Source organism: Sebastes fasciatus, chromosome 6 (genome assembly GCF_043250625.1).
Source record: "Sebastes fasciatus isolate fSebFas1 chromosome 6, fSebFas1.pri, whole genome shotgun sequence".
In the NCBI taxonomy this organism is placed as follows: Eukaryota; Metazoa; Chordata; class Actinopteri; order Perciformes; family Sebastidae; genus Sebastes; species Sebastes fasciatus.
Window position 1 is genome coordinate 11,066,367 of NC_133800.1, and position 12,318 is coordinate 11,078,684.

Sequence of the window (12,318 nt, forward strand, 5' to 3'; positions counted from 1 at the left end):
CCATCATTCCTGTTCAAGCAGCAACAACGACATTGCTAAAAATAATCTGACACAGCAAGAACCACAAGCTGATCAGACACATTTTAAACAGGTCCCTAGGTTGGCTAAACGTATGTGAAAGAGAAAACTAATAATAATCAACCGTTTAACTATTAACCGACAATACAAATGTTGACCTTAAAAGAAATATTAAAAAAAAAAGTGTGGGCATGTGTCCACGACAGTGAACGCAGCATCGTGGCTTCTATACAGTAACTCTCCTGGACTGCTGAACTGGGAACTCAGTTGCCTGCTCATACACTGCAGCTGGTGATAAATGATGGCTTTAACCTGTTTGTGCATCGGCTTATCGTTGCAGCTGGGCGGCGGCTTGTTAGACACTTCAACCACAGCACCGCTGCATGCAACGCACTAATCTTGTCAGTTAATAGTTAATGATCGGTTAATGAGTCAGCTATCGGTGAGGGAAAAAAAATTAATTAGCATCCCTAGTGAACAGTGAAAACACTACCTAAACTGCAAACGAACATCACAGACCTACTGAGCCCCAAATTCAAATACTGTATCTGTAATCATATGTTTGAATTAAAAAATGTACAGTTAATAAACACAACAGGCTGTGCCTTGTACTCTGGTGTGGGTGTTTCTAAAAACCACTGCATGCCCTGTTGCCTAGCTATTGTTGTTGTTGTCTCTGCTAACGGATAATCATGACACCTAACTATCTGAGAAGTAACGCGTGGAAGCATTGTGGATTCAACACCATAGAAGGACAACTCTTGGATAAATGTATGGCTGTTTGCTGACTAACTGTCTTACAGTAAAAGTCAAGCTTGTCACCCAAGATGAGGCATCTGAGGCACTGCGATTCTTAAATCCAACAAGTCTTAGTTTGAATTTGTTCGAACTTGATTTTGATTCAGCAAACAAGCTAAATAATGATAAATCTGTATGGGCTTTTTGTGCTGTAATCACCTTGAACTGGGTGAGGTCTGTCTGTGTGGCATGTGTTCTCATTAATCGCTGTCACACCCACAACAGGATGCTGAATTATAACACATCATCAGTACAAGGTCGTCAGTCCGTCATCCTCCCCTATATACTCGATCTCTGAATGCTGTGTTGCGCACCACTAGAGGAGGAGGTATAGGGGATATAAAAGTCATATATGCTGTTGTATCCAAATGTTTGACATTCTTAGAGCCTAACCTTTATTTTGGTGGTTACACCACCTTCCATACCGCCCCAAACCTAGTCGCCTGTTGTTAACATTATCTGGCTAAACTGTTGGCTTGTCTGGTCCGCTCTTGTTTCTTGCCCCTTCATACATTGTTTAGCAATTAATTTGGTAATTACAATATTATCAGGACTGATAGAAATGATGGCCAAAAACCATAAAAATAATGAATATGCTGTGGTAATCCTTCCAGAGCTGGCAGAGCTAACAATAACGTAAACTCCCATGATTACGGACGTTACATACAGACAGAAGTTAAGGTCAGAGGTCACGTCCTGACAATGGATTCGACAAAATGCTTCTTCTCCAGCGTGATGATGCATTATTGAGACATACAAGGGAAATAAACAGACAAACTGTTCATTTTCTCTATCTTGTTTATTTCACATTGCAGGATCAGGACATTTCAGTCTCAGCTGAGGTAACAATGAAACAACTCTTCCCTTCCTCTCGCTGTGGGAAATACAATCCAAGATAAGGGTTGTTTTCTTTCCCAGACTGCTGCTGCTGCTGCATCTCCTCGTGCTGCGGCTGATTTTGCCGCTGATGCTTCTGTTTTCTTAACAGAATTTAGGGTGATTAATCATTCATTTCCAGCATCTGTGCACCCTTCCTAAAACAGGCCAGCCTGATCTCATGGGAAGGCGTATAAATAGCACAACATTTTAAGGACATTCCGTGTGTCATGATAATGCATTTTAGGCTTTTTTGCGTGTCATTTGACGCCACGTCGTTGCCGTGAAACAGGCGCGATTATATTTAGACAGCAAAAGTACGGTAACGGCCGCAGTTATGTTTAGGCAACAAAACCACTTAGTTAGGTTAAGGGAAAAACATCATGGTGGGCTTAAAATATGTACGTAAACAACGTAACATAAGTATGGAAAACACGTCACAAACGTCGCTAACGTCGCTAACGTAACTTTGAAATAAATCAACAACACTTTGGGACACAAACAGCAGTCTCCTGGTTGAAAGTCCTGTGTGTGTTGGACCCATCCACCTCCTGTTTCACCCACCATAAGCAGTCTTTTTTTTACTTTTTATTCTACGTGACTTGATCTGGGCGTAGCATATTCACGCAGATGCATTTACATTGCAGTCAGTACAGACTAATGGCGTGAAAAGGTCACGCCAAAAGCAAGAATGGCGTTCTTATTGCACGCAAAATGACCTACAAATTGCCGTGTCATTCATACAGTGTTTTGGTGAGACTGGGCTGAACAGGCAGTGGGCCCAACAGTGGCACAAGCCTGATAGAGCTTTCAAAGCCTCCCATTTATGTTGTTTGTCCTGTAGAATCTGATCAGGAAACGGCGCTGCTCTCGACTGATTACAAGAACTAGGAGGAGAGCGGCGTCGCTGATCTATTTATATTCCACTTCTTCCCTTTGCCTTTTGTCTGCAGACACATTGCCCCCTGACATGTTTTATCCGTGTGCAGTCAGTCTGGCCGTGGCCTCTGGGCTGCAGGGTGCCAGAGAGCTCAGAGGCAGACTACATCCAGCTGTAACTCACTGCCGAGGTCATGCCACGTCCTAGAAAAGGTGACGCTAAATGCTAAAGATGAAATGGAAGTCTGCAACTTGAAGGTCATCTTGTTGTGAGGGCAAATAATATCAGTACAAAGAAAGGCCAAAGATAATGTTTGAGGTGATTTAGGAACAGTGTTGCCATTATATATAATATATACTGTATATCATATCACCAGATACAAACTCATTTAAAGCAGTAATAATTGATGCTTTGGCCACAACAAGCTTTAAACACAACATTGATGTATTAGTCATGAGGAGGCTGGCTCTGGCTCTTCATCTGCTAAATACTCCACTGTGTTCACCAGCTATAGTCACTAACTGAATTTTCTGTCCAAAAACTGCTGACTGCTGCTAACAACAAGGTTGTTGAAGGTGAACCAGAATGTAAAGTTGCCTTAAAACCAAAAGCTGGGCTTGCCGCGGTAGTCGTTGTTACCGGTGATACACCTGTGTTACATGGTGTTACCAGTGTTACATGGTGTTATGGGTGGTTACAGGTGTTATATGGTGTTACGCTGTGTTACGCGGTGTTGCGGTGTTACGCGGTGTTACGCGGTGTTACACGGTGTTACACGGTGTTACACGGTGTTACCATTGTTACATGGTGTTATCGGTGTTACATGGTGTTACAGGTGTTACAGGTGTTACATGGTGGTGCTAGTGTTACACTGTGTTATTGGTGTTACCGGTGTTGCACGGTGTTGCACGGTGTTACCGGTGTTACATGGTTGTTACACGGTGTTACACGGTTGTTACACGGTGTTACACGTGTTACAGGTGTTACAGGTATTACATGGTGTTACCGGTGTTACCAGTGTTACCGGTGTTTGCGGTGTTACACTGTGTTATTGGTGTAACTGGGGTTGCACGATGTTGCACGGTGTTGCACGATGTTGTACGATGTTGCACGATGTTGCACGGTGTTACTTGTGTTACACGGTTGTTACACGTGTTACAGATGTTACAGGTATTACATGGTGTTGGCGGTGTTATGCAGTGTTATCGGTGTTATGCGGCGTTACACAGTGTTACATGGTGTTACCGGTGTTAAACAGTGTTACCGGTGTTAAACAGTGTTACCGGTGTTACCGGTGTTACCGGTGTTTTCTTTTTTTTAGGAAAATCCTACTCATTCTGCCTTTAACGTCATTGAATGACAACAGAGGCTCTTATGTACTTAATGTAAAAAAAATATGTTATATATGTTGGTGTCTCCACAAACAGGAGTCTAGTCAATTTAAGAAATGCATTCTGCAGAATTTGAAATCAGTCAGCTGTTTCTGCCGACCAGTAGATATTTACGAAGAGTTATTAAAGGGCGTTGCAGTTTGTCCTCATGTGCACTGCCTCAACTATACTCACTCTGTTTTTTTGAAGATTTGATGGTCGCATTTTGTCTGGAACACATCATTTGAAAGCATCATTTGTATGCAAAACAGAACAAACCCCAACAGAATGTATAGCATTAGCTCTAAAAAGTTATGTTCTACCGGCTTCGTCTCCATTCTCAGTGAAGAATATTCAAACAAGTTGTTTTTAAACCCACATGACTTCAGTGCTCATCCGTGCTGCTCCTAATGAAGACGCGCCTGTGTAAATGAGGAGGAGTTGAGCCTGACTGCTCCCAAATATGAAATGTGAGCCCCTAATGGAAGACGGGCTGAATTAGTAATAGAAAGCAGAGATGGCTCAGCTGTGTCTGTGGAGAAGGAAATAAAAGCTTTTAGCAGCCGTCTCTCTCTGAATCCCCACACACAGCAACAACTTCACTCATATATTTTAATGAATTTCCAGGAAAAAACTTTCAGTGTGATCTGTCGTTGTTATTTATTCATCATCCTAAAATATAATTTTGGCTTTCAAGTTTTAGTGGGATGTTTGACATGAGGTGTTTTTTCTGGCTCATTGCTTGCAAAAGCCGCCTGGCATCTGTCACTAACTCAGATGCTTGAGGTAATGAAATATTGATTAACAGCAATGAAAATATGAGATGAGCTTATTGTTTACTTGGTCTATTACATCTTGGTTGGTATATCTTAGCTCCCTGCAGATGTACACAGCAAATGAGATGGCTTTTTTTTTTGTATAGATAGTAAATCTTATGGACATGACTTTAATACCAATGTCCTTTTCAGCACTTACAGTATTTGGATATTGAATGAGGTCCAGCCAGCGCAAGTTTTAAATAAGATTTCAGCTCATTTTGCAGGCCAGGGATACAACACCGTAGCAAACATATCACGTTTCAGGCTTTCTGAAACATTTTGAAACCTTTTTCTATTTTGACCTGGTCAGTATTGCTTGTTTTCAGATTATTACCACAAACTGTGTCCAGGTCAGTAAACCGTGTCTGTGTTTGTCTCTTTTTCTCCAGATGAAGTCAACAGAGGTGGACCAAGGGCTTTTCACAGACAGCTACTGCAAAGTGTGCAGTGCTCAGCTCATCTCCGAATCCCAGAGGGTTGCCCATTATGAGGTGAGGACGCCCCCTCACATCACCTCACATGACTCGGATACACTACCCTTCTTTTGTCATTAATGAAAGGCTTAAGGTCATGCTGTTTGGCTCTCCCCCCAGGAGACACTTGGCTGATCTATACACCTGAGCCCTGCAGCTGACATACTGTCAATAAACACACAACACACCTGAGTTTACCCAATTCTCTTTTCACCAAACCTCAGTAGAGAGCTACAGTGGAAATGAAGAAATAATAGCAGTAGAAATTGATTGATTTAAGTGGTATGCATGCATCATTTCTAAAACACTGATGTTAAAGGGTGCCATGTATGTTTTTTTTTAACAGCATCATTGCTATATTTCATTTGACTCATTACAGTGAACAAGCAAAGCCATTTACATTGTGTGGTACCCTGCTGTCATATCTCTATCGTAGTGCAAATTGAGGAAATGTGTACAAATACAGGCTGCAAACATGACAGCTAATCCAGCAGTTTGTAGCCAAAAACAATAAAAACAGTGTAATGATTCATATTTACACAAGAATAATCAAATGGAAAGACAAAGATGTCACATTACGTCTGTGTTTTATGGCCATTTTTCATGATGACTGTCTCTCGGCTCTTTGACCCTGTTTACACTAGAATCACAAGTGGACCTCGTTAAATACAAGAGTAAAGGACCACCGAGACACATTGTGATCCGATCACACGATCTCACCACTTGCTGAGGTGGTCTGGAACGCTTTTGACCGCATATCTTTTGGAGTGTAAATGCCAGAGGTGGGGGGGAAACGAGTCACGACTTGACTCGAGTCAAACTCGAGTTGCAAATTTTAGGACTTTTTACTAACCTTAACAAAAGACTGGACTTGACTTAGACTAGAGACTGATGACTCAAAAGGACTTGACTTATTATTTATTAAATATTTGCCTTCTTCTAGATATTAACAAGTTATGTTTTGTTTGTGAAACATGATTGGGTAATTTGTAGTGCAATGTGCGCAAACCTGGCAAACCGACTAGGACGCGGCAAACCAGCAGAGGCCAACGCAAGAGCCAGCTGTCATGGAGGGGATCAGTTTAATAACATATGTATTTAGTTGTCAATGTAGAATTACGAGAGAGAGAGAGAGAGAGAGAGAGAGAGAGAGAGAGATTAGCCTACAACACGCACACACACAGCGAGAAGCCGCGGCTGTCAGGCTGTTGCAATGGCATCTCGAAGTGGTGGTGGGATTTTACATTTACTGGTGTCGCTGGCGACCCAACCGGCAAAGCGTACTGCGGAAGAGACAAAGACAAAGTCCAAACACGCTGTCTCTCTACGTCTCTGTGTTTTCTCTCTCGTGCACACACCCACAAAGTTTTACAGATATTAGAATATAAATGGGTTATGAAAAACGGTTCATTTCTGAATTGAATGCATGTGATATGAACAAATCAATGAATACGTCAAATGTGAGCTATGATGTATCATTCAAGTAATTTCCATGGTGTGTTATGTATGCCACGCATCACTTTTAATTATGGAAATCATTTGTAGAAAATCATTATATAAGCATTTACTTCGGGGGAGGGTTAAATTGGGGTAGATAGATCATCAGAATTTCATATGACTTGACTTGTCTTGCTTGACTTTACAGCAGGGACTCGACTTGACTTGTTTGATTCTCACCACAGTAACTTGGGACTTGCTTGAGACTGGAAGGTTAAGATTCAGACTTGCACTCTGGTAAAAGCTAATGCGTCCTGATGCGTCCTCGACAAGGACACAACAGGAAATTATGTCATCGATGCCGCAGCTCTCCTTTTGTTCTTCCTTTTTCTTCAGTTGGTTCTCAAATTGTGTAAGCTGGCTTTGTCCACGATGTCTGAACATTTCAAAAAGCCCCTAGAGATATATTACAATTGTGTCAAACACCTTGGGGGATTTGGGTTTGCCTGGAACACGCCAAGGAATATACCCAGTGGGTATTGTTTTGAATTTTAAATTGGGCACACATAATGCAAAAAAAGTAGCAAAGCCATAACTTGTATGTAAACTATCCAGATCATGTCCTCCATCAGAGTAAAGGGTTTGTTGTAGACTGAAGTTGTATCAGCTGGTAATGGAGCTCTCAGGTCACAGTGGGTCATCCTGTCGGGTCTTCCTGTGGATACAGAGACTTTCCTGATGCTGCTTCTCCTCTGATGGTTTCTCATAATGTGAGGATGGAGAGGCAGATTCAGTGTTAGACTATACTGTTGATGTAATAATATCAAGGTGTATGACAGTAAGTATATGACAGGAGGAAACGTTATAGTTTACTACATCATCATCTTACATGTATAGTTATGGCAACAGCTATACATCATCATCTTACATGTGTAGTTATGGCAACAGCTACAGTACATCATCATCTTACATGTGTAGTTATGGCAACAGCTACAGTACATCATCATCTTACATGTGTAGTTATGGCAACAGCTATACATCATCATCTTACATGTGTAGTTATGGCAACAGCTACAGTACATCATCATCTAACATGTGTAGTTATGGCAACAGCTACAGTACATCATCATCTTACATGTGTACTTGTGGCAACAGCTACAAACAGTGTAAAAAAAAATGATAAATCAGTTTTATCAAGTATGAAGGAAGAAATTGATTTCACAGAATTTCACTGAATCAAGTGGGTCTTCACATCCTCATATGATGGGAGTACATGAAGACTTTTCTGCCAGCAACAGAACCAGTAGCGTGCTTTGCTTGTCCTGTGTTAGCAGGATCCGTGATACAGCGAGGAAATCACAATGGCGGACAGCGAGAGATCCAGCAGCGACTCCGTGGGGCGGGGTCACCTAGCTAGAGGTTGTTCTACCGTTCCATCTGGAAACCCATATATTGCATATATACGAAAAACTGTTGACGTTAACAAGGGAGACAAATCCGATCCGCTAGTTTTCAGACACATTTTCTGATTGATGAAGCACGACGAAAATAGAGAGGATGGTCTTCTCTGACACTAAAGCAGTAGACATACTGGGGACACGTATTTACCGTATGTTTAAAAGACATGAAAAAGTGAATTTTGCTTAATATGGGACCTGTAACATTAGCCAACAATAAGTGTTTTAACAATACTAATGCTAATGCTGTTTGCTGCTGCTGCTGCAGCTCCCTCCTCCAGCCCAGCGTCCTCCTCATGTGCTCAATTTGTTGGGGGAAATATTTCTCCCAGCAGAATCCTCAGTGCTGCTTGGATTCTTTCAGAAATCCATAAAAGAGCTTTTTTCAACAAATCCAATGTTGTATTTATAATAATTTGAGTCAATTCTTTCGATTTGCCCCTGGCTGATTTAAGTATGTACACAATTAATACTCATTAGAAGGTGTGCATGAGTCGTATACCTGCAAATACCTTTATCTGATTCAGCTTGACACACAAAAACCACACAAGGACAACATGAGTAAAGCAGCCGGTTGGTTTTCCTTCCTCCTGGTCGAGTGTGTCACGTAGTGGACTTCTCTCTCTACAGTGTGGACCTGTCTCGCTACGTGGTGGACCTGTCTCTCTCTGCAAGATGTCACCTCTCACTCACTGTCACTTTGAGTCTGACTGCATCCCTGCTGCAGTAACAGGAGCTGAAAGGACTCATACGAACACTGTGGTCCACTATTAAATATTAGCAGAGGGCGGCAGCTTGTTGTTCTTTTTGAGGCCGTAAGAAAATGATTTGAGGCCTTGAGTCATTTTTATTGATTTTCTATTGTTGTTCCTGATAGAGAGCAGGTTGCTGCCGAGGTGAAATCTCATCAAGGAGAAATAAAGTTGTATTCATTATATTTGACAGTGTCCCTTTGTTCAAAGTTTGCGTTACTTTGTCTTTGAGTCAACTTTTTCTTCTGCAGCTCTTAACAAGTCAGGCTGCATTTCCTGCAGGGCGTTCTGCTCGCTGTGCCTGCTGTGGAGAGAGCTATTTAAAGTAGTCCTAACTGTCCATGGGTTACAGGAGAACTGCTTTGTTCTTCAGGGCATTGCAGTAGACAGGAAGTGACTGTCCCAATCCAAATCAAATATTAATTTTGTTATTGTGTGGTGAATGCTGACTACAGCACTTGGCCTGTTGCCTCGTGGAGATTGGGCATATTTGGATTCTCTTTTAGCACAGTTAGGGTCTAATGCGTCGTGACATGTTTGGGTCATGGTGACGACAGCAAGAACAAAACAAAAAAAAAAACAGATGGGAATAAAGGATGCCGGAACTTTACTTTCCTTCAGATAGAGGAGGTCCTTTTTGCACCAGTTTTTATATGCACAAAGACAATTATTCCATATGTGCTGTGCTTGAAGAATCAGCCTTTAAAGTGGTAATGATTAAATCAGACTGCACTGTTGAATATTGAGACTGTGATATGAATTATGTCTTTGAACTAAAAATGTCTTGTTTTCAATGATTACTAAATGTGATGCCCGAGCTGAATAATGTTCTGTGGTTAGTTCAGAGATTCAACAAAGCACCAGAAAATCAAAAATATACATTTGTTTGGAATGGATCAGAATAATGATCATAATAGCCGCTGCGGCCGAACAGACAAAAAGAGACTGTACAAAGCGTAAAGGCCTGCTTGCTTTAAACGGAGCGCTGCTGGATTGTCTATCAGCGTCTGAAGGATGCTTTCAACAGCATAATTGGAAAGGGCTGCATATAATAGTGTTTGGATAATAATTTGGTCCCTTGAGGAAGCTATAGCCTCAGAGCCTATACAGGTGGATTATGGGGTGGAAGTGGAGCTTCTATGTGAACAGCAGCAGTAACTGCAGGTGTCAGCAGAGCTTACAGGTGAGCAGCGTGGCGGGCAGACGTGGAAGCAACAGTGCGAGCACAGCACTGACGGCCTACGTATATACCGCCATGATCTAAAGGGTGCGTTCGATATGAAGAGTACGCTGACTCCCGTTGACTGCCTGAACCAGCTCGCATGCAGGCTTTGCTTCATTAAAACAATTTATAACATCAAGATCACAGAAAAGTGACAGAATTCCTGGAGAGAGATCAGAGAGGGAACGCGATGCAGTCAGGAGAAAGCTTTGAGGGTTCCATTGGGAAGAGGTATGAACACGTTGTACTAACTAACCTGTTTGAAGCATATATGAGGCCTTTAGGATGACGTTGAAGACAGCGCCATTCAGAGACATGACATCAGCTCGTATTTAGCACATAAAAGTGGTGACAACATTAGCATAATATAGTACAGAATATTATTCCTATGTGAAAGGGTCAACACGTGGTGACAGCAATTGACCCTTCGCTAAGTCCAACAACATTAACTAGCGTTAGCCCTATGCTACGCCTCTATATACAGTATGATCTGCCCTCCATATACAGTATGAATCTGACTCCATATACAGTATGAATCTAACTCCATAAACAGTATGAATCTGTCTCCATATACAGAATGAATCTCTGTATCTGGATCAGGCTATAAAGGGGCATTAGTGGAAAAAGTGAAATCTTCCTTGAGCGAACAGAGGAGCCCCTTTTCAACCGCAGGAACTTTCCCCTGGAACCAGCAACCTTTAGAGGAAGTCATTGCGTTTCAGCTGCGGGGACCAGGGTCTAAATTAAGTTTCTGGGACATTTTACCCCCCCTAAAAAGGCCCTGGTCAATGGTAGTACTTTCTGAAAGTACAGGAACTTTCAGGGTGGGGTCTGCAGGGATGACCATCGCTGATTGGGGAAACACACTTGTGTACCGCCTCATTCGTAAAACAAGGATGTGCTCTAGTATCATCATCATTAGCGTGCGTCTTTGTTTGATAACATTAAAAGTAAAATTAGGCTCTGCTGTCGGCTTCCTGACTCATTTAAAAAAACAAAAACACAGACGGTAAAAAGAGAGAGATTGTGTGAGTGAGCTGAGAGGGCGAGCGATAGAAGAGAGAGAGAGAGAGAGAGAGAGAGAGAGAGAGAGAGAGAGAGAGAGACGTAGCATGGTGGTTCAGGGAAGGAGAGAATAAAAAGTAATTTACTGATTGTGTCACGGCGGTTACGTTCTAAAGCACAAATATGAATAATCATCAAACACTCAACAGATGATTCACTGTGGAGACAGACGCTCTTAGTTTCATCTCATTCATTACATCCAACGTGCATCAGTAAATATATGCAGCAGTGAGATATTCGTCATACGTCAGACATACGTCAGCCGAATCATTGTCCAAATCTTCACAGGTCTTTATATCGCTATGGAAACGCAAACAACATTGGGCTGAGGGAACCTTTTAGTTCCTTGGAAAGTAGTTCCAGGTCATTTCTTGTTGGAAACCCGGCTATATATTGAATTCATTTGTTAAATCAAATGGAGACATTTTTAAAGGCTTCGGATTCGTTCCATATCCTCCCCATCATTTGAAACATTTTTGACAGACTGGTCATCTAACTCACACCAACACAGAGATCTCTGATCTACTCAACTTCCCCTTTGAATTTTCATACATTGCTTTTAATCGAATTTTAAACCCTAAAGTTAAAGCAGTCCTTGAGGTGACAGTAGAGACAGGAGATGTAATTGATCTTTAAACCTTCTTTTCAGCACATGAAAGCCGGCGCTCTTCTGCCGAGCGGATCAGAGGCGTCCCTGGTTCACACTTCAAAGACTTGTGTGGCTCATGTTAATATATGCGTCCATGTCTTTTTGCATGTGTTCTGGATTGGGTGCCGCCGCAGCCTCTCTTGACAGGCCGCCTTGCTCCGAGCGCTCCAGGAGAGCCTCTTTTACATCACTGCCTGTTACTTCACAGAGAAAAGAGAATTGGGAGTGACCTGAGTGAGGTGTGGGAGTAATAATGTATCTGTGCTATGGTTGAACATAACCATTTTCAAATATATTGCAGCTCTTTAAAGCAATTGAACGTCCAATGCACATTTCTTGTATTTAAGTCCAGCTCATGAACTATTCATTACTACTTTATGTAGCATTGATGTAGGGTGCAGCTTAGGTGTTGGTCCGTTTAGGTGCCTAATATGTACGTTTCTATCTTGTTTTTATGTGCATTTTCAATTAGTGCACAAAAAAGAAATAGCAGAAAGGTTGGA

The 12,318-nt window shown here is 41.8% G+C and overlaps 1 protein-coding gene across 4 annotated transcripts in view; it reads left to right on the forward strand.

Moving 5' to 3' along the window:
• Positions 1-12,318, forward strand: part of zmat4a (zinc finger, matrin-type 4a) — a 134,166-nt gene that overhangs the window by 16,232 nt on the left and 105,616 nt on the right. For all 4 annotated transcript variants that reach the window (XR_012594242.1, XM_074637633.1, XM_074637634.1 and 1 more), the window contains exon 2: positions 5,150-5,251. Coding sequence is in view for 3 of the 4 variants with exons in the window: in XM_074637633.1 (XP_074493734.1) it covers positions 5,150-5,251 (102 nt within the window). In the remaining variant the exon portion in view is untranslated. The remainder of the gene's footprint in view (positions 1-5,149; positions 5,252-12,318) is intronic.